The 22,812-nt window shown below is 37.2% G+C and overlaps 1 protein-coding gene across 1 annotated transcript in view; it reads right to left on the bottom strand.

Moving 5' to 3' along the window:
- Positions 1-22,812, bottom strand: part of TDRD5 (tudor domain containing 5) — a 100,852-nt gene that overhangs the window by 7,660 nt on the left and 70,380 nt on the right. The window contains exons 14-15 of the mRNA XM_036120958.2: positions 4,669-4,851; positions 3,787-3,930 (exon numbers count right to left, since the gene is read on the bottom strand). Of these exons, the coding sequence (XP_035976851.2) occupies positions 3,787-3,930; positions 4,669-4,851 (327 nt within the window). The remainder of the gene's footprint in view (positions 1-3,786; positions 3,931-4,668; positions 4,852-22,812) is intronic.

The raw sequence follows: 22,812 nt of genomic DNA, 5'->3' as shown, positions 1-22,812 counted from the left end.
ATGGAGTATTCAACCATAAAAAGAAATAAAGTACTGATACATGACCAACCTTGAGAATATTATGTTAGGAAGCCAGACACAAAAGATCACATATTGTACTGATTCTAATTACATGAAATGTCGCAAAAAATAAGCAAATCAATGGAGACAGAAAGTAGATGAGTATCTGGCAGATAAAGGGTAGGGTGTCAGCTAAGGGACGCAGGGTATATTTGGGAAATAATGAAAATGTTCTACAATTGCTTGTGGGATGAATGCGCAATAAGCTAACGGACTAGTGAATATACTAAAGCCATTAAACTGTACACTTTAAATGGGTAACTATGGAATATGAATTATACCTTATAAAAGCTGAGGAGCGGAGGATGGAGTCTGAGCCCCACCAAGGGTTTCAGCTGAGATCCCCAAAGGATCCCATGTTAGGAATAACAGCCACATCTAAGGAGTAAGGGCAAAAGTGAAAAAGAGCAGTCCTAACAAAGCCTAAAATCAAACCTCATTGTGTGTGTTAAGGTGACTGGCTGGTATCTGTCAGCCACAGGACATCTCAGTCTGCCTTGGAGGAAGATAACTCATCTAGAGCCTCTATAATTTTTTATCCATAATGTCAAATATTCAATTAAAAAAAATCAGGTATGCTTCCCACTTTCTCCACACACCCCCCCCCCAACACCAGAAACAGGATCAAAGAACAAGACCAAATACGGGGGGCGGGGGCAGGGAAGAACATACCCAAAGTTGATTCAGATATTGGCATTATCTGGGGAAAAAAAAAAAACTTTAAAATAAATGTGATTAGCATGATTAAGAATGTAGAGGAAGTGACAGAAAAAAATTGATGAAAATGTAGAGAATTTAAGCAGAGAATTCAAATTTATTTTTAAAAAGAATCAAATGGGCATTCTAGAACTGAAAAATGTTTGAAATTAAGAATTCAATGTGTGGGTTTAGCAGCAGAACAGATCCCACAGATGACAGGACTAGTATTCTGGAAGAATCAATAGAAAATCACCAAAGTGAGACACAGGAAAAAAAGAAAAAAGAAAAAATGTAAATGTGAGAAGAGAGCCCAACAGGCATGTGGGACTCAGCCAAAGTGCTAGCACACGGTAACTGGAATGCCAGCAGGAGGGCGATAATGAGGGAAAAGCACTATTTGATTAGACAAATAGGCCAGAATTTTCTAAAACTGATGAAGGGCATCAACCTTCTTATTCAATAACCTCAGTGAACCACAAGTTGAGTAAATCCAAAGGAAATTACATCTAGATATATAATTATCAAAGAGCTTAAAGCAAAAGACAGAAAAATCTTAAAAGAAGCCAGAGAAAAAACACATCATTGTCAACGGAACAATGACACCTGACAGCTGACAATTCAACAGAAGCCAGAACATAATGGTAGGACATCTTCAAAGGGCTGAAAAAAGTGCCACCCTAAAATTCAATGCTCAGGGAAAATATCCATCAAAAACGAAGATTAAATTCAGAAACCTGGGAAATTAAACAACATATTCCTGAACAAACAATGGGTCAAAAAAGAGATCAAAGAGAAGCTAGAAAATATCCTGAGACAAATGAAAACAGCATACCAAAATTGATGGGATACAGCAAAATGAGAACTAAGAGGAATTTTTTTTAAGATTTTATTTATTTGAGAGGGAGGGAGGGAGAGAACATGAACAGGGGGGAGGGGCAGAGGGAGAGGGAGAAGCAGACTCCCCACTGAGCAGGGAACCTGATGTGGGGCTCGATCCCAGGACTCCGGCATCACAACCTGAGCCAAAGGTAGATGAAGAGGAATGCTTATAGCAGTAAATGCCTACATAAAAATAAAGAAAAGAATCACAAACAACTTTATACCTTAAGGAATAAAAAAAGAACTAAGGCCAAAATTAGCAGAAGGCATGAAATAACAGAAATTAGGGAAAAATTAATGAAATACCCAATAGAAAAAAAAAAAATCAATGAAACTAAGAGCTAGTTTTTTGAAGCTATAAAAAAAATTTACAAATCTTTAGCTAGATTAGTAAGAAAACTCAAATATCAGCAAACAAAAATCAGTTCCATTTCTATATACTAACAATGAACTACTTGAAAAGGAAATTAAGGAGTGCCTGGCTGGCTCATTTGGTAGAGCATGTTGACTCTAGATCTCGGAGGCTGTGAGTTCAAGCCCATCACGGGGTGTAGAGATTACTCAAAAAGGAAATTAAGAAAACAATCACATTCACAATAGCATCAAAAAGAATGGGAGGTGAAAGATCTGTACACTGAAAACTATGTAACATTGATGGAAGAAACCATAAATAAATGGGAAGATATTCCATACTCACGGATTGGACGAATTAATATTATTAAAATTTCCATACTACCCAAAGTGATCTACAGGTTCAAAGATATTCCTATCAAAATGTCAATGGCATTTTTTACATAAACAGAAAAACAATCCTAAAATTCATATGAAACCATAAAGGACCCCAAAGAGCCAAAACAATCTTAAGGGTGGGGGGGAGGAGGGATCACCCTTCCTGATTTCAAAATACACTACAAAGTTACAGTAATAAAAACATTATGGGACTGGCATAAAACAGACATATAGACCAAAAGACTAAAATCGAGAGCCCCAAAATAAAAACACACATATTCAGTCAACCAATCTTTGATAATGGTGCCAAGACTACACAACGGGGAAAGAACAGTGTCTTCAACACGTGATGCTGGGAAAAGTGGATATCCACAGGCAAATGAATGAAACTGGACCTTTATCTTACACTACACACAAAAACTGACTCAAAATGGATTAAAGACTTAAACATAAGACCTGAAACTATAAATCTCCCAGAAGAAAAGATAGGGGGGAAGCTTTAGGACACTGGTTTTGGTAATCATTTGTTGGATATGAAACCAAAAGCAAAAGCAACAAAAGCAAAAATAAACAAGTGGGACTACATGAAACTAAAAATCTGCACGGCAAAGGAAACAAAGGAAACACAAATGACCACATATTATATGACATTTATATGAAATGCCCCAAATAAGCAAATCTATAGAGACAGAAAGCAGATTAGTAGTTGCCTCAGGCTATGGGAGGATGGGAAATAGGTGTGACTGCTAATGGGTACTGGGTTTTTTTTTTGAAGGGTTGAGGTGTTATCCTAAAACTAAATCTGTGCTGCTAAGCAACCCACATTTCTGGAACAGAGTATTCTATGTAATATAGCATACTTTATCAATGCTCTCATACAAAATAACCATATTTTATAGGAAATATATCATTCAGAAAACTCATCTTCCACAAATCTGCTTTTCAACAAGTCTCCCAGCCTTGAGTCCTTTATTTTCAATGTGACACATAAAAATAAAAGTGCAGAGGCCTGGTGGCCAGATTTCATGATTCACACAAATTGTCCTGCTGTTTTCAGGATGCTCATAACATATTTGAGAAACACAGAGCAAATATATTTTGTTCCAGGATTAGTGCTTTCTGCCACAGCAACATAAAAGAAAAAAATAGAGATTTATATTTTTGGCTAAATTATATGAAAATACCTGTTTTCTATACCTCTTACACAGAGATGTTATCAATCTTTCAATTCTAAGCTTGGGATTTTCTTCTGAAGAGATAAATTAAGTTGATTGAAATTAATTTTAAAATCAACCTATATTTTGTGTATATGTATTCCATCAAATAGGCTATAGAGGGATCATTAACCAGAATTTTACTTTCTAAAAACGAAAGCACTTCCTCATGAGAATCTGTCAATAACATTTATGAGACATTTACCTTTTGAATCCTGGTTGTGCCAGTATTTTTTTCCTGAGCACCCAATCCCTCTTGTTTTTGAACTTCTACTTTCATTCCATTCACAAGGCCTGAAGGCTGCCACGAATCATCCCATATATCTTTGGGTCCAGAAAAGCACCAATCCTAAAGAGAAAAAATTGCAAGCATAAACTAAGACATAGTGCCACATGATCCAGACAGAGAATAATATGGGCAAGGTAAAGGCTAGGAGGCAAAGTTGATTAAACAAGAAAAGGTGTTTATTAAGTTTCTATATCTGTGTGAATTTCCCCCCTTGTTTTATTGGTCCATATCCAATATCTTGAATTCCTTGGAACACACAGGTGTCATAAAAACAAATACAACTCTGGTTTATAGTATTTTCTTCAATACTGTTTTTCATGGCCAGATGATTTTTCATGATCATCTAGTGTTTAAATGGCATAAATCATAAGGAGAAATTTAACTGTAGATACTTCTTCTAATAACCAGTGGGAAGTAAATTACATTTTAAACATATAGTTAGGCCCAATATTAGCTAATATTCTCAGTACAGAGACCCAGAGATTATATGATAAAGTTAATGCAATAAAAACAAAATTAATGAAAACAGCTTATTTATAGATCCCAAGGCCTAAGATTCCAATGATAAAACAAAAATCATAATGGTTAAAAGGTTAGATGGGACAATAAGTCCATGATTTATTCTTTCCTGTTTCAACTTGTCCTCCTCCCTATCACTACCATCTTGGGGGGAAAAAAATGAATTCTTCTGGATTATCATGTGATAAATCATTTTGAATTCCAGAGTGTATACATTTCTTGAGGAAATTTACATTTCCATTTTTCAGTAATGATTTGCTGTTTTCCCAGGGATCTAACCTTCTGTGGCATTTCTTTACATGATGGGTATGGTTTCTTTCCACCAAGACTTGAGGTAAATAAGTGGGAGGCAGCATCACCCCCTTTTCCCATTTTAGCCTGCAGAGGTAACCAGTTCTCATCCCAAACATCATCACCAATAGTCACTGATTCCAGGCATGGCATTCCAGTGGGGATCTCATCCTAGAATGTATCAGAAGACAAAGAAAACCTTTAATTTATAGTTGCTATAGGAGTACATTTTAAAATTTAGGTTTACAATTTCTTTTCCTGACTCCAGGGAAAGACGGCAGTTTGAATACATAACTGACTACCCTCTCTCTCCTGAAACGTCACCAAAATATTCAGATTTAGATACAAACTCACTGTTAGAGAGAACAGAAGACAACACCACCTATGTTCTGGATACAGAAAAGAAGACAAGTGACAACTTACTAAGCAGTCATGAGAAAGGAAAATCCTGAGCTTATAGGAGGAAAAACTGAGAAGCAACTAAATTTATACCAGATACTGCAAATGCTCAGAAATTGCTACTACAAGGTTTTTGGAAGTGAGACTGTAAAGTGGAAACAGACAAAAGCACGGGTAGAAGGTCTGTGTAAGAAGCAGTTAGATCTCCAGATACCCAACCCTACTCTTCCATATAAAAAGGAAGCTACACCTCATTTTCCTGCTGGAAAACCAGAGGGTCTTCTGGAGGGTAAAAGTGAAGGTGGGCAAGCATAAAAACAGGGGAATTCAGCAAAAGTTTTTATACCGAATATCAAAATCCCTAGGTCTGTTTTCAATAGCAGGACAGAGACAAAAGAATGCATGAACTTGAAGAGAGAGCCATACAAATTATCCAATCTGAACAACAGAGAGAAAAAAATTGGGAAAACAAAAGCAAAAACAGAGACTTGGGGACCTATAGGACAATACCAAAAGGTTTAACACTTGCTTCATGGGAGTCCCAGAAGGAGAAAAGAAAGAGTGCAGTGCAGAAAAAGTATTTGAAGCAGTGTCTGAAAATGTCACCAATTTGATGAAAGACATAAACCTACAGATTCAAAAAGCGTGGCAAACCTCAGACAGAAATCCATGTCTAAGTAGATTATAATCTACCTCCTGAAAGCTAAAGACAAACCATCCTAAACATAGACAAAGGAAAATGACATATTATTATAGAGGAACAATTACAATACTGCAGATTTTTCATCAGAAATTATGAAAGCCAGAAGAAAGTGCAATGAAATTTTTAAGGCCTGAAATAAAAGAACTGGTAACCCAGAATCCTACATCCAGCAAAAATATCTTTCAATAATGAAGATAAAATAAATACACTTCCAATAAAGAAAACTAAAAAAATTCATTGTCAGCAGATATACTCTAAAGGAATTGCTAAAGGAAGTTCTCTGGATAGAGAGGAGAGGATACCAGAAGGAAAGCTGGAATATCAGAAATAAAGAGTAACAGAAATGATCAATATCTGGAGAAGTATAATGGACTATTCTTGTCCTGAATGTTTGAAGGTGGAAAGGAAAAACTATAACATTATAAATTCTCAACATATATACTTGTCATATATAAACATAGCATAAAGGAGGTGGGAAGGGGTAAAACACCTATATGGTGGTAAGATATATACATACCACTTGAAGTGGTAAAACTGTGAAAAGTCAAGATGTATATTGTAATTCCTGGAGTAACCAGTCAAAACACTATATAGGTAGATATAATAAAAATATAATAAGTAAAACGGACTACTAAAGAACACTAAATACTACTAAAATAAGGAAGGAAAAGAAAAGCAAAGGAATGAGAAGCAGAGGTAACAAATAAAAAACAATGAAATGGTAGACCTATAATCAAAACATATCAAAAATGATATTAAATGTAAAATGTCTAAACATACTAACTAAAATTCAGATCATCAGAATGGATTTAAAAAATGACTAAACTATACGCTGTCTCAAGAAACTTACCTCAAATATAATGACATAGGTAGGCTAGGTTAGAAGTAAAAGGATAGAAAAAGATATATTATGTCAACAATTAAAAATAAAGCTGGAGTGGCTATACTGCTATCAGACAATGTAGACATCAGTGCAAAGAATGTAACTATGAATAAAGACATTTCATCATGATAAAAGGGTCAGTTCATCAAGAAAACACACCAATCCTAAATACATGGCACCTGACAATAAAGCTCCAAAATAGAGAAGGGAAAAAACTGACAAGAAAGGAGAAACAGACATAATCCAAGATTATAGTTGATGACTTCAGCATTCTTTTCAGTAATCAGTAAACTAGTAGACAGCAAGGATACAGAAGAACTGAATGATACCACCAATCAACTGGATCTAATTAACCTTTATAGAACACTCCATTCAACAAAAGCAGAACACAGTCTCTTGAAAAGCACGAGACATTCACCAAGACAGACCATATCCTATGTCAACATACCTTAACAAATTTAAAAAACTGAAATCACACAAAATATGTCCTCAGACAATAGAATTAAACTGTAAATAAGAGAAACATAACAGGAAAATGTCCAAACACTTAGAAACACACTTTCAAATAATCCATACTTATATGACCCATTGTTATATGACCCATATAATAATAATTAGGGTCATATAATTATGAGTCAAACATGACAGCTCAAAAATAATCAGAATATATTTGAACCAAATGAAAATACAATGTATTCAAACTTGTGAAATGTAGCTGAAGTGGTACTTAGAGGGTTAGAGCATGAAATGCTTATATTAGAAAAAAAGAAAGGATTCAAATCAATAATCTAGGTTTCCATCTTAAGAAAGTAGAGGGGTGCCTGGGTGGCTCAGTCAGTTAAGCATCTACCTTTGGCTCAGGACATGATCTCAGGGTCCTGGAATCAAGCCCCACTTTGGGCTCTCTGCTCAGTGGGGAGACTGCTTCTCCCATTGCCTGCCGCTCCCCCTGCTTGTGCTCTCTCTCTCTCCCCGTCAAATAAATAAAATCTTTAAAAACTAATAATAAAAAAAAAAGAAAGTAGAAAGAAAGCAAAAACATAAGAGCAATGAAAAACAATGAACACTGAACAACAACGAACTTGAAAACAGAAAAACAGATATAAAATCAAGGACACCAAAAGATGACTGTTTGGAAAAAATTCAGTAAAACTGATAAACCTCTAGTAAGATGGACAAAAAGGAAAAGACACAAATTGACATTAGGAATGAGAGAGGGGATCATCAATGCAGGATAATAAAGGAATACTATGAACAACTCTATGTAGACACTGTAGACACAAAATTGACAACAGAAATGAAATGAGCCAATTCCTCAAAAACCACAAAATACTAAATCTAACCCAGAATGAAACAGTCACCTTTAATACTCTTATCTATTAAAACAATTGATTTATAGTTTAAATTCTTCTGAAAAAGAAATCTCCAGGCCAGGGCGCCTGGGTGGCTCAGTTGGTTAAGCAACTGCCTTCACCTCAGGTCATGATCCTGGAGTCCCAGGATCTAGTCCCACATTGGGCTCCCCGCTCAGTGGGGAGTCTGCTTCTCCCTCTGACCCTCTCCCCTCTCATGCTCTCTCTCAAATAAATAAAATCTTAAAAAAAAGAAAAGAAAAAGAAAATCTCCAGGCCAGATAGTTTCACTGAAGTAATCTAAGAAACACTTAAAGAATTAACATCCACCCACCCACAAAAAGAAATTGATTTTTACATAATCTTTCCAGAAAATAGGAGGGAACACTTCTTTCCAGCCCCTTTTATGGAGATAGTATCACCCTGATACTACAACCATAGAAGACAGTAACAAAAACAAACAAAAAGCCCTATAGACTAATATCTCTCAAGAACTGAGGATGCAAAACCCTCAATAAAATATTAGCAAACAGAATATAACAACATATAAAAGAATTATACACCATGACCAGTGGTGTTATTCTAGGTATGCAAAGCTGGTTTAACAATTGAAATTCAGTGTAATCCACTACATGAACAATCTAAAGAAGAAAAATCATATGATTATAACAATCAATGAAAAAGCACTTGATAAAATTCTGCACCCACTTGTGAAAAAAACTCTTAGAAAAATAGGAATAGAGGGGAATCTTCTCACCTTGATTAAAAAAAAAAAGCTAAAATTATACGTAATGCTTTTCTCCCCAAGATCAGGAATAATGCAAATTTGTCTTTCACCACTCCTATTCAATACAGTGCTAGAAGCTTTAGCCAATGCAATAAGGCAAGAAATGGAAATAAAAGCCATGCAGATCAGAAAGGAAGAAACAAAACTGTCCCTTGCAGAGGACATGACTGTCTATTTAAAAAATCCCAAGGAGTCTACAAAAAATCTGAGTAGGCAAGGTCACAGTATACAGGACTGTATAGAAAAATCAAATGCCAATGCCCCAATATATACCAGCAATGAGCATGCAGAACTGAAATTAAAAACACAACACCATTTATAATAATTCCAAATAGTATGAAATAATTAGGTACATACTTAAAACACATACAGGACCTATATACTGAAAATTACAAAATGCTGATGCAAGGAATCAAAGAAGAACTAATTAAATGTAGAAACATGTTTGTATATTGTAAGACTCAACACAGTAAAGATGTCAATTCTCCTGCATTGATCAACAAGTTTAATGTAATTTCTATCAAAACTCCAGCAAGGTATTTTGCAGAAATACACAACTTATTCTAAAATTTATATGGAAAGGCACAAACCCTAAAATAGATATAACAGTCTTTCTATTTTTTTATTATGTTATGTTAATCACCATGTATTACATCATTAGCTTTTGATGTAGTGTTCCATGATTCATTGTTTACGTATAACACCCAGTGCTCCATGCAGAACGTGCCCTCTTTAATACCCATCACCAGGCTAACCCATCCTCCCAAACCCCTCCCCTCTAGAACCCTCAGTTTGTTTCTCAGAGTCCATAGTCTCTCATGGTTCATCTCCCCCTCTGATTTCGCCTCCCTTCATTCTTCCCCTCCGGATTTTTTTTTTTTTTTTAACATATAATGTCCTATTTGTTTCAGAGGTACAGGTCTGTGATTCAACAGTCTTACACAATTCACAGCGCTCACCATAGCACATACCCTCCCCAATGTCCATTACCCAGCCACCCCATCCCTCCCACCACCCCCAATCACTCCAGCAACCCTCAGCTTGCTTCCTGAGATTAAGAATTCCTCGTATCAGTGAGGTCATATGATACATGTCTTTCTCTGATTGACATATTTCGCTCAGCATAATACCCTCCAGTTCCATCCACGTCATTGCAAATGGCAAGATCTCATTCCTTTTGATGGCTGCATAATATTCCATTATATATACATACATACATATATATATATATATATACACCACTTATTCTTTATCCATTCATCTGTCAATGGACATCTAGGCTCTTTCCATACTTTGAATATTGTGGACACTGTTGCTATAAACATCGGGGCGCACGTAACCCTTCGAGTCCCTACATTTGTATCTTTGCGGTAAATGCCCAGTAATGCAATTGCTGGGTCGTAGGGTAGCTCTATTTTCAACTTTTTGAGGAACCTCCATACTGTTTTCCAGAGTGGCTGCACCAGCTTACATTCCTACCAACAGTGTAGGAGGGATCCCCTTTCTCCGCATCCCCTCCAACATCTGTCGTTTCCTGACTTGTTAATTTTAGCCATTCTGACTGGTGTGAGGTGGTATCTCATTGAGGTTTTGATTTGGATTTCCCTGATGCACAGCGATATTGAGCACTTTTTCATGTGTCTGTTAGTCATTTGGATGTCTTTGGAAAAATGTCTGTTCATGTCTTCTGCCCATATCTTGAGTGGATCATTTGTTCTTTGGGTGTTGAATTTAATAAGTTCTTTATAGATTTTGGATACTAGCCCTTCATCTGATATCTCATTTGCAAATATCTTCTCCCATTCTGTCAGTTGTCTTTTGGTTTTGTTGACTGTTTCTTTTGTTGTGCAAAAGCTTATCTTTATGAAGTCCCAATAGTTCATTTTTGCCCTTGATTCACTTGCCTTTGACAATGTTTCTAGGAAGAAGTTGCTGGGGCTGAGGTCAAAGAGGTTGCTGCCTGTGTTCTCCTTTAGGATTCTGATGGACTCCTGTCTCACATGTAGGTCTTTCAACCATTTGGAGTCTATTTTTGTGTGTGGTGTAAGGAAATGGTCCAGTTTCATTCTTCTGCATGTGGCTGTCCAATTTTCCCAGCACCATTTGTTGAAGAGACTGTCTTTCCTGTTTTGTCAAAGGTTAGTTGACCATAGAGTTGAGGGTCCATTTCTGGGCTCTCTATTCTGTTCCATTGGTCTATGTGCCTGTTTTTGTGCCAGGAACATACTGTCTTGATGATGACAGCTTTGTAATAGAGCTGGAAGTCCGGAATTGTGATGCCACCAGCTTTGCTTTTCTTTTTCAACATTCCTCTGGCTATTCGGGGTCTTTTCTGGTTCCATACAAATTTTAGGATTATTTGTTCCATTTCTTTGAAAAATGTGGATGGTATTTTGATAGGGATTGCATTGAATGTGTAGATTGCTCTAGGTAGCATTGACATCTTCACAATATTTGTTCTTCCAATCCATGAGCATGGAAGTTTTTCCATTTCTTTGTGTCTTCCTCAATTTCTTTCATGAGTATTTTACAGTTTTCTGAGTACAGATTCTTTGCCTCTTTGGTTAGATTTATTCCTAGGTATCTTATGGTTTTGGGTGCAATTGTAAATGGAATCAACTCCTTAATTTCTCTTTATTCTGTCTTGTTGTTGGTGTATAGGAATGCCACTGATTTCTGTGCATTGATTTTATATCCTGCCACTTTACTGAATTCCTGGATGACTTCTAGCAGTTTTGGGGTGGAGTCTTTTGGGTTTTCCACATAAAGTATCATATCATCTGCAAACAGTGAGAGTTTGACTTCTTCTTTGCCGATTTGGATGCCTTTTATTTCTTTTTGTTGTCTGATTGCTGTGGCTAGGACTTCTAATACTATGTTGAATAGCAGTGCTGATAGTGGACATCCCTGCTGTGTTCCTGACCTTAGTGGGAAAGCTCTCAGTTTTTCCCCACTGAGAATGATATTTGCTGTGGGTTTTCATAGATGGCTTTTATGATATTGAGGTATGTACCCTCTGTCCCTATACTCTGAAGAGTTTTGATCAAGAAAGGATGCTGTACTTTGTCAAATGTTTTTTCTGCATCTATTGAGATGATCATACGGTTCTTGTTCTTTCTTTTATTAATGTATTGTATCACATTGATTTGCGGATGTTGAACCAACCTTGCAGCCCAGGGATAAATCCCACTTGGTGGTGGTGAATAAACCTTTTAATGTATTGTTGTATCCTATTGGCTAGTATTTTGGTGAGAATTTTTGCATCCATGTTCATCAAGGATATTGGTCTATAATTCTTCTTTTTGATGGGGTCTTTGGTTTGGAGATCAAGGTAATGGTGGCCTTATAAAACGACTTTGGAAGTTTTCCTTTCATTGCTATTTTTTGGGACAGTTTCAGAAGAATCAGTATTAATTCTTCTTTAAATGTTTGGTAGAATTCCCCTGGGAAGCCATCTGGCCCTGGGCTTTTGTTTGTTGGGAGATTTTTGATGACTGCTTCAATTTCCTTAGTGGTTATAGGTCTGTTCAGGTTTTCTATTTCTTCCTGGTTCAGTTTTGGTAGTTGATACATCTCTAGGAATGCATCCATTTCTTCCAGATTATCTAATTTCCTGCCATATAATTGCTCATAATATGTTGTTATAATTGTTTGTATTTCTTTGATGTTGGTTGTGATCTCTTTCATTCATGATTTTGTTGATTTGGGTCATTTCTCTTTTCTTTTTGATAAGTCTGGCCAGGGGTTTATCAATCTTATTAATTCTTCCAAAGAACCAGCTCCTAGTTTCGTTGAGCTGTTCTACTGTTCTTTTGGTTTCTATTTCATTGATTTCTGCTCTAATTTTTATTATTTCTCTTCTCCTGCTGGATTTAGGCTTTATTTGCTGTTCTTTCTCCAGCTCCTTTAGGTGTAGGGCTAGGTTGTGTATTTGAGACCTTTCTTGTTTCTTGAGAAAGGCTTGTATTGCTATATACTTTCCTCTTAGTACTGCCTTTGCTGCATCCCAAGGATTTTGAATAGTTGTGTTTTCATTTTCATTGGTTTCCATGAATTTTTTTAATTCTTCTTTAATTTCCTGGTTGGCCCATTCATTCTTTAGTAGGATGCTCTTTAGCCTACATGTATTTGAGTTCTTTCCAACTTTCCTCTTGTGATTGAGTCTAAGTTTCAAAGCATTGTGGTATGAAAATATCCAGGGAATGATCCCAATCTTTTGGTACCTGTTGAGACCTGATCTGTGACCTAGGATGTGATCGATTCTGGAGAATGTTCCATGGACACTAGAGAAGAATGTGTATTCTGTTGCTTTGGGATGGAACGTTCTGAATATATCAGTGTAGTCCATTTGGTCCAGTGTGTCATTTAAAGTCTTTATTTCCTTGTTGATCTTTTGCTTAGATGATCTGTCCATTTCAGTGAGGGGGGTGTTAAAGTCCCCCACTATTATTGTATTGATGTCAATGTGTTTCTTTGCTTTTGTTATTAATTGGCTTATATAATTGGCTGCTCCCATGTTAGGGGCATAGATATTTACAAGTGTTAGATCTTCTTGTTGGATAGACCCTTTAAGTAGGATATAGTGTCCTTCCTCATCTCTTATTACAGTCTTTGGTTTAAAATCTAATTTGTCTGATATAAGGATTGCCACCCCAGCTTTCTTTTGGTGTCCATTAGCATGGTAAATGGTTTTGCACCCCCTCACTTTCAATCTGGGGTGTCTTTGGGTCTAAAATGAGTCTCCTGCAGACAGCTTATCGATGGGTCTTGTTTTTTTATCCAATCTGATAGCCTGTGTCTTTTGATTGGGGCATTTAGGCCATTTACATTCAGGGTAACTATTGAAAGATATGAATTTAGTGCCATTGTATTGCCTGTAAGGTGACTGTTACTGTATATTGTCTGTGTTACTTTCTGGTCTCTGTTACTTTTAGGCTCTCTCTTTGCTTAGAGGACCCCTTTCAATATTTCTGGGAGGCTGGTTTTGTGTTTACAAATTCCTTTAGTTTTTGTTTGTCCTGGAAGCTTTTGATCTCTCCTTCTATTTTCAGTGACAGCCTAGCTGGATATAGTATTCTTGGGTGCATATTTTTCTCATTTAGTGCTCTGAATAGATCATGCCAGTCCTTTCTGGCCTGCCAGGTCTCTGTGGATAGGTCTGTTGCCAATCTAATGTTTCTACCATTGTAGGTTACAGATCTCTTCTCCCGAGCTGCTTTCAGGATTTTCTCTTTGTCTCTGAGACTTGTAAGTTTTACTATTAGATGTCGGGGTGTTGACCTATTTTTATTGATTTTGAGAGGGGTTCTCTGTGCCTCCTGGATTTTGATGCCTGTTTCCTTCCCCAAATTAGGGAAGTTCTCTGCTATGATTTGTTCCAATATACCTTCTGCCCCTCTCTCTCTTTCTTCTTCTTCTGGGATCCCAATTATTCTAATGTTGTTTCATCTTATGGTATCACTTATCTCTCGAATTCTGCCCTCGTGATCCAGTAGTTGTTTCTCTCTTTTTCTCACCTATTTTCCATCATTTGATCTTCTATATCACTTATTCTCTCTTCTGCCTCATTTATCCTAGCAGTTAGAGCCTCCATTTTTTATTGCACCTCATTAATAGCCTTTTTGATTTCAACTTGGTTAGATTTTAGTTATTTCTCCAGGAAGGGTTTCTCTAATAACTCCCATGCTTTTTTCAAGCCCAGCTAGTATCTTTAAAATCATCATTCTGAACTCTAGTTCTGACATCTTACTAATGTCCATATTGATTAGGTCCCTGGCAGTCGGTACTGCCTCTTGTACTTTTTGTTGAGGTGATTTTTTCCGTCTTGTCATTTTGTCCAGAGAATACATGAATGAGAGAACAAAATGTAACAGGGTAACAACGTCCCCAGAAAATATACACTAAACAAATCAGAAAAGACCTTCTAGAAAGTGGTCACTTTTCTGTTCAGAGAGTTGTTGCTATTCTTTTCTTCGATCTCCTGTTGAGTTCGTAGGTGTTTGGAATGGTTTGATCCTATCCAGCTGAATTCCTGGGACCAGACGAAATCCAGGTCTCCTACTCCTCGGCCAACTTGCTCCTCCCTCTCTAGATAAAAGTCTTGATAAAGAAAAATAAAGTGAGAAGATCACTCTGGCAGATATTCGAGCCTACTATATAGCTACAGTAATCAGGTAGTATTGGTAGAGGGAGAGACATGTGGATCAATTAAACAGAATAGAGGGGCGCCTGGGTGGATCAGTCATTAGGCATCTGCCTTTGGCTCAGGTCGTGATCCCAGGGTCCTGAGATCAAGCCCCGCATCGGGCTCCTCGCCCAGCGGGGAGCCTGCTTCTCCCTCTCCCCCTCCCCGTGCTTGTGTTTCCTCTCTGTGTCTCTGTCAAATAAATAAATAAAATCTTTAAAAAAAGAAACAGAAGAGAGAACCCAGAAATCGACCCATGCAAATATGGTCAACTGACTCTTTACAAAGGTGCATAAACAATTCAATGAAGTAAGGTAGTCTTTTAAACAAATGTTAGAACAACTGGATACCAACAGGCAAAAAAAAAAAAAAAAAAAAAAAGCCTTGACCTAACCTCACATTTGATACAAAAATTAACCCCAACTGGATAGATTTTTAAGCAAGGTAGAGAGCTCTCAAGTCTTGACACCAAAATCACAATCCATCAAAAGAAAATCTGATAAAAAGAAAAACCAAACTAGAAGAATCACAACTCCAGATTTCAAGTTATACTACAAAGCTATGGTAATCAAAACAGTATGATACCAGCACAAAAACAGGCACATAAGTCAATGGAATAGAACAGGAAACCCAGAAATAAACCCACATTTATATGGCCAGTTAATCTCCGACAAAGGAGGAATGAATACACAATGGGAAGACATCCTCTTCAACAAATAGTGTTGGAAAAACTGGACAGCTACATGGAAAAGAATGAAACTGGACCACTTTCTTACACCATATACAAAAATAAATTCCAAATGGATTAAAGAACTAAATGTGAGAACTCAAACTATAAAAATTCTAGAAGAGGGGCGCCTGGGTGGCTCATTGGGCTAATCGTCTGCCTCTGACTTAGGTCATGAACCCAGGGTCCTGGGATCAAGCCCCACATCGGGCTCCCTAGTCAGCAGAGTCCGCTTCTACCTCTCCCCCTGCCTGCCGTTCCCCTTATTTGTGCTGTCAAATGAATAAATAAAATCCTTTAAAAATAGTAATAAATAAAAATTCTAAAAGAGAGAAGAGACAGTAATTTCTCTGACACTGGACATAGCAACTTTTTTCTAGATATGTCTCCTGAGGCAAAGTAAACAAAAGCAAAAATAAACTATTGGGACTTCATCAAAATAAAAAACTTCTACACAGCAAAGGAAACAACCTACAAAACTAAAAGACAACATACTGAACAGGAGAATTTATTTGTAAATGACATCTCTGATAGAGAGTTAGAATCCAAAGTACATAAAGAACTTATACAACTCAACACCCAGAAAACAAATAATCTAATTAAAAATGGGCAGAAGACGTGAACAGACATTTCGCAAAGAAAACGTATGGATGGCCAACAGACACGTGAAAAGATGCTCAACACCACTAATCATCAGGGAAATGCAAATCAAAACCACCATGAGATAACACTGCACACCTGTCAGAATGGCTAAAATCAATACAAAAGAAACAAGTGTTGGAGAGGATGTGAAGAAAAGGAACCCTTGTGCGCTGTTGGTAGGAATTCACACTGGTACAGATACTGTGGAAGACAGTATGGAGGTTAACAACGGAACTACCCTATGATCCAGTAATCTCACTACTGGGTATTTACCCAAAAATACTAATTCAAAGGGATACATGCACCCCTACATTTATTGCAGCATTGTTTACAATAGCCAAATTATGGCAGCAGCCCAAGTGTCCATCAATAAATGAATGGCTAAGGAAGATGTGGTATATAAACACAACAGAATATTACTCAGCCACAAAAAAGAATGAAATCTTGCCATTTGCAATGATGTGGATGAGCCAGAGAGTATTAGACGAAGTGAAATAAGTCAGCAGGAGAAAAATATATACCATATGATTTCACTCATATGTGGAATTTGAGAAACAAACGAGCAAAGGGGGGGAAAAGGGGGGGAAGAAACAAACCAAGAAATAGACTTAACTACAGAGAACAAACTGATAGTTACCAGTGGGTGGGGGGATGGATGAAACAGGTGATGGGGATTAAAGGGTACGCTTATGATGGGCACTGAGTAATGTATAGAACTGTTAAATCACTATATTGTAAACCTGAAACTAATATAAACTTGAAAAACAGAACACATGATAAAATGGACCATATCAATATTAAAAATGTTTTCTCCTGGGGGAACCTGGGTGGCTTAGTTGGTTAAATACCCGCCTTCAGCTCAGGTCATAATCCCAGGGTCCTGGGATCAAGCCCCAAATCAAGCTCCCTGCTCAGCGGGGAGCCTGCTTTTCCCTCTCCCTCTGCTTGTCCTCTCTCACTCTCTGTCAAATAAATAAATAAGATCTTAAATCAATGTTTTCTTGCAAATGCCCATGTAAAGAAACAAAAAGATACCACTTGGGAGGAAATATCTGCAAACCACATATCTAATAAAGGAGTAGGATCCAGAATATAAAAAACTCTCACAACTGGACAGTAAAAGTACCAAAAAATTGAATTAGAAAAAGGGAAAAAGACAAGACTTACCACGAAGGATGACATACCGATGGCAAATAAGCACATGAAAAGATGTTCAACATCATTAGCCATTAGGGAAATGCCAACAAAAGCAAAATGAAATAGCACTGCATACCAACAGAATGGGTAAAAATTAATGACAACACCAAATGCTGATAAGGATGTAGAGAAAATGGATTCCTCAACACATGGGTGGAGGGAATATAAAAGGGTAGAGCCACTCTGGAGAATAGAATGGTAGTTTCTTATCAAACCAAAGATGTAATTTCCACACACACCCCCAACTGCACTCCTGAGTAATTATTCCAGAGAACTTACATTCACCCAACAACCTGTACACAAAACGTTCATGATAGTTTTGTAATAGCTAAATCTGGAAAGAACCCAAATGCTCTTCAAAGGGCTACTGGTGAAGCACTGTGACATGGTCGTGCCATGGAATGGTACTCAGCAAGAAATGGAAAAAGACTATTGATTCATGCAACAATTTGGATGAATCTCCAGGGAATATACTGAGCAAAAAATGACAATTTCAAAGAGTCACATACTGTATGATTTATTTACATAGCATTTTTAAAATGAGAAAATTTTAGAAATGTAGAACTGATTAGTGGGTGCCAGGGTTTAGGGACTGTGGAGAGAGTGATGGTGGATGTGGCTATAAAAGGATAATACAAGCGATCCTCATGATGATGGAAGTATTTGGTATCTTGACTGTGATGCTGGATACATGAAACCACCAAGTGCTACTACTATATAAAACTAAATACACACATAAATAAATAAAAGTGAGAGAAATTTGAAGATAGGCAGATTTTACCAATGTCAATATCCTGGTTGCAATACTGTACTATAGTTTTACAAAATGTGACCACTGGAGGAAATAGGCAAGGATTACAGAAGTTCTTTCTGTATTATTTCTTATAACTGCATATGAATCTTCAGTTACCATGAAAATGTCAGTTAAAAATAAAACTAATTCTTTTTTTATAGTTTAGCATAGTATAAAATATGATTTTTATTTTTTTTGCACATCCTCAAGCAGGCACCTTTTTTTTAATTTTATTATGTTATGTTAGTCACCATACATCATTAGTTTTTTTTTAAAGATGAATTTTTAGGCAATCTTTTTTTTTTTTAAGATTTTATTTATTTATTTGACAAAGAGAGACACAGCAAGAGAGGGAACGCAAGAGAGGGAACACAAGCAGGGGGAGCGGGAGAGGGAGAAGCAGGCTTCCTGCTGAGCAGAGAGCCCGATGCGGGGCTCGATCCCAGGACCCTGGGATCATGAGCTGAGCTGAAGGCAGACGCTTAATGACTGAGCCGCCCAGGCGCCCCTACATCATTAGTTTTTGATGTAGTGTTCCATGATTCATTGTTTGCATATAGCACCCAGTGCTCCATTCAACACCTGCCCTCCTTAATACCCATCACCGGGCTAACCCATCCCCCCACCCCTATCCTCTCTAAAACCCTCAGTTTGTTTCTCAGAGTCCATAGTCTCTCATGGTTCGTCTCCCCCTCCGATTCCTCCCCTTCATTTTTTCCTTCCTACTACGTTTTTTTTTTTTTTTTAACATATAATGTATTATTTGTTTCAGAGGTACGGGTCTGTGATTCATCAGTCTTACACAATTCACAGTGCTCACCATAGCACATACCCTCCCCAATTTCCATCACCCAGCTACCCCATCCCTCCCACCCCCCACCACTCCAGCAACCCTGTTTGTTTCCTGAGATTAAGAATTCCTCATATCAGTGAGATCATACGATACTTGTCTTTCTCTGATTGACTTATTTCACTTAGCATAATACCCTCTAGTTCCATCCACGTCGTTGCAAATGGCAAGATTTCATTTTTTTGATGGCTGCATAATATTCCATTGTATATATATACCACTTCTTCTTTATCCATTCATCTGTTTATGGACATCTTGGCTCTTTCCATAGTTTGGCTATTGTGGACTTTGCTGCTATAAACATTGGGGTGCACATACCCCTTTGAATCACTACATTTATATCTTTGGGTTAAATACCCAGTAGTGCAATTGCTGGTTCGTAGGGTAGCTCTATTTCCAACTTTTTGAGGAACCTCCATACTGTTTTCCAGAGCGGCTGCACCAGCTTGCATTCCCACCAACAGTGTAGGAGGGTTCCCCTCTCTCTGCATCCTCACCAACATCTGACATTTCCTGACTTGTTAATTTTAGCCATTCTGACTGGTGTGAGGTGGTATCTCATTGAAGTTTTGATTTGGATTTCCCTGATGCCCAGCGATGTTGAGCACTTTTTCATGTGTCTGTTGGCCATTTGGATGTCTTCTTTGCAAAAATATCTGTTCATGTCTTCTGCCCATTTCTTGACTGGATTATTTGTTCTTTGGGTGTTGAGTTTGATAAGTTCTTTATAGATTTTGGATATTAGACCTTTATCTGATATGTCATTTGCAAATATCTTCTCCCATTCTGTCGGTTGTCTTTTGGTTTTGTTGACTGTTTCCTTTGCTGTGCAAAAGCTTTTTATCTTGATGAAGTCCCAACAGTTCATTTTTGCCCTTGCTTCCCTTGCCTTTGGCGATGTTTCTAGGAAGAAGTTGCTGTGGCTGAGGTCGAAGAGGTTGCTGCCTGTGTTCTCCTCTAGGATTTTGGTGGATTCCTGTCTCACATTTAGGTCTTTCGTCCATTTTCAGTCTATTTTTGTGTGTAGTATAAGGAAATGATCCAGTTTCATTCTTCTGCATGTGGCTGTCCAAAAATAAAACTAATTCTACATGATCTTTTCCAGAAAATAAAAAAGAACACTTCCAGACCTATTTCATGAAGCTAGCATTACTCTGGTACTAAAACTGTCAAAGATTGTTCAGGAAAACTATAGACTAATATCCTTCATGAAAACAGACATAAAAATCTTCACCAAATATTAGCAAATGGAATCCAGCAATACAGAAAAATAATAATACACCATGACCAAATGTGATTTATCCCAGGAATGCCAGTCTTCTTCAATATTTGATCAAATACTGCCATATACCATATTAAGAGAATAAAGAAGAAAACAACATGATCATATCAATACATACAGAAAAATGATTTAACAAGATTCACACCCATATATGCACGATAAAACCATTCAGCAGGACAAGACATCCTCACAACTCTTGTTCAACATCATATTTGAAATCCTAGCCATTGTAATTATTAATAAGGCAGGAAAAAAGATAAAGACATACAGATTGGAGAGGAAGAAATAAAACTGTCAAAATTCACAGAGAGCATTATCATCTATGTAGAAAATCTTTTTTTTTTTTTTAAGATTGTATTTATTTGACAGAGAGAGATGCAAGGAGAGAGGGAACACAAGCAGGGGGAGAGGGAGAGAGAGAAGCTGGCTTCCCGCCGAGCAGGGAGCCCGATGCAGGGCTGAGCCGAAGGCAGACGCTTAACGACTGAGCAACCCAGGCGCCTCTATGTAGAAAATCTTGACAGAATCTACAGACCACCTCCTAGCACTAGTAAGTAAATTTAGCTAGTTCAAAGGATTAAGGTCAAAATACAAAACTCAACTTGCATATACCACCAATGAAAATATGGAAACAAAAAGTTACCACTTATGATTGCTCCCAAAATAAGTGAAATATTTAGGTAAGAAGCTAAAAAAACAATCCTGTATACTGAAAATTCTAACACCCTAACGAAACTATAAAAGAAAACCTAAATAGATAAATATGCTGTGTTCACAGATTAAAGATGTTATTTGTCCCCAAATTTATCTATAGATTTAAAGTAATTCCAATAAAAATCTCAGATACAAATTGATTCTAAAATTTACATGCAAAGGAAAAGGAACTTCAATATTAAAAACAAGTCTGGGTAGGAGAGTCCAAGATGGCAGAGGAGTAGGAGACCTTAGTTTTGTCTGGTCCCTGGAATTCAGCTAGATGGTATCAAATCATTCTGAACACCTGCAAACTCAACAGGACATCTAAGAAAATAGCTGCAACTCTACAAATAGAAAAGCAACCACTTTCTGCAAGAATGACAAGATGGAAAAACTCACCTCAAAAAAGAGAATAACAGACAGTACTGACTGCCAGAGACCTAATCAGTATGGATGAATTAAGATGTCAGAATTAGAGTTCAAAATAACAATTATAAAGATACTAGCTGGGCTTGAAAAAAAAAAAGGATAGAAGACACTAGAGAATCCCTTTCTGGAGAAATAAAAGAACTAAAATCCAATCAAGTCGAAATAAAAAAGGCTACTAATGAGATGCAATCAAAAAATGGAGGCTTTAACTGCTAGGATAAATGAGGCAGAAGAGAGAATTAGTGATATAGAAGACAAAATGATGGAGAATAAAGCAGCTGAGAAAAAGAGAGAGAAACAACCACTAAATCCCAAGGGGAGAATTTGAGAGATAAGTGATACCATAAAGCAAAACAATATCAAAATAACTGGGATCCCAGAAGAGGAAAGGGGGTGGGCAGAAGGTACACTGGAGCAAATTATAGCTGAGAACTTCCCTAATGTGGGGAAGGAAACAGGCATCCAAGTCCAGGACGCACAAAGAACTCCCCTCAAAATCAATAAAAATAGGTCAATACCCCAACATATAATAGTGAAACTTGCAAATCTCAGAGACAAAGAGAAAATCCTGAAAGCAGCTCAGGACAAGAGTTCCATAACCTACAAGGGTAGAAATATTAGACTGGCAGCAGACCTATCCACAAAGACCTGGCAGGCCAGAAAGGACTGGCATGATATATTCAGGGTGCTAAGTGAGAAAAATATGTAGCCAAAAATACTTTATCCAGGTAGGATGTCATTCAAAACAGAAGGAGAGATAAAAGGCTTCCAAGACAAACAGAAACAAAAAGAATTTGTGATCACTAAACCAGCCCTGCAACAAATATTAAAGGGGATCCTTTAAGCGAAGAGAAAGCCCAAAAGTAACATAGACCATAAAGGAACAAAGACAATATACAAAAAAAGTGACTTAACAGGTAATACAATGGCACTAAATTCATATCTTCCAATAGTTACTCTGAATGTAAATGGGCAAAATGCCCCAATCAAAAGACTTGGGGGATCACACTGGATAAAAAAGGAAGACCCATCCATATGCTATCTGCAGGAGATTCATTTTAGACACAAAGACACCTTCAGATTGAAAGTGAGGGGGTGGAAAACCATTTATCATGCTAATGGATAGCAAAAGAAAGCTGGAGTGGCCATCCTTATATCAGACAAACTAGATTTAAAAACAAAGACTGAAATAAGAGACGAGGAAGGAC

Source organism: Halichoerus grypus, chromosome 7 (genome assembly GCF_964656455.1).
Source record: "Halichoerus grypus chromosome 7, mHalGry1.hap1.1, whole genome shotgun sequence".
Classification (NCBI taxonomy): Eukaryota; Metazoa; Chordata; class Mammalia; order Carnivora; family Phocidae; genus Halichoerus; species Halichoerus grypus.
The sequence above is the reverse complement of the archived record's forward strand: the minus strand, read 5'-3'. Positions and strand labels throughout refer to the sequence as shown.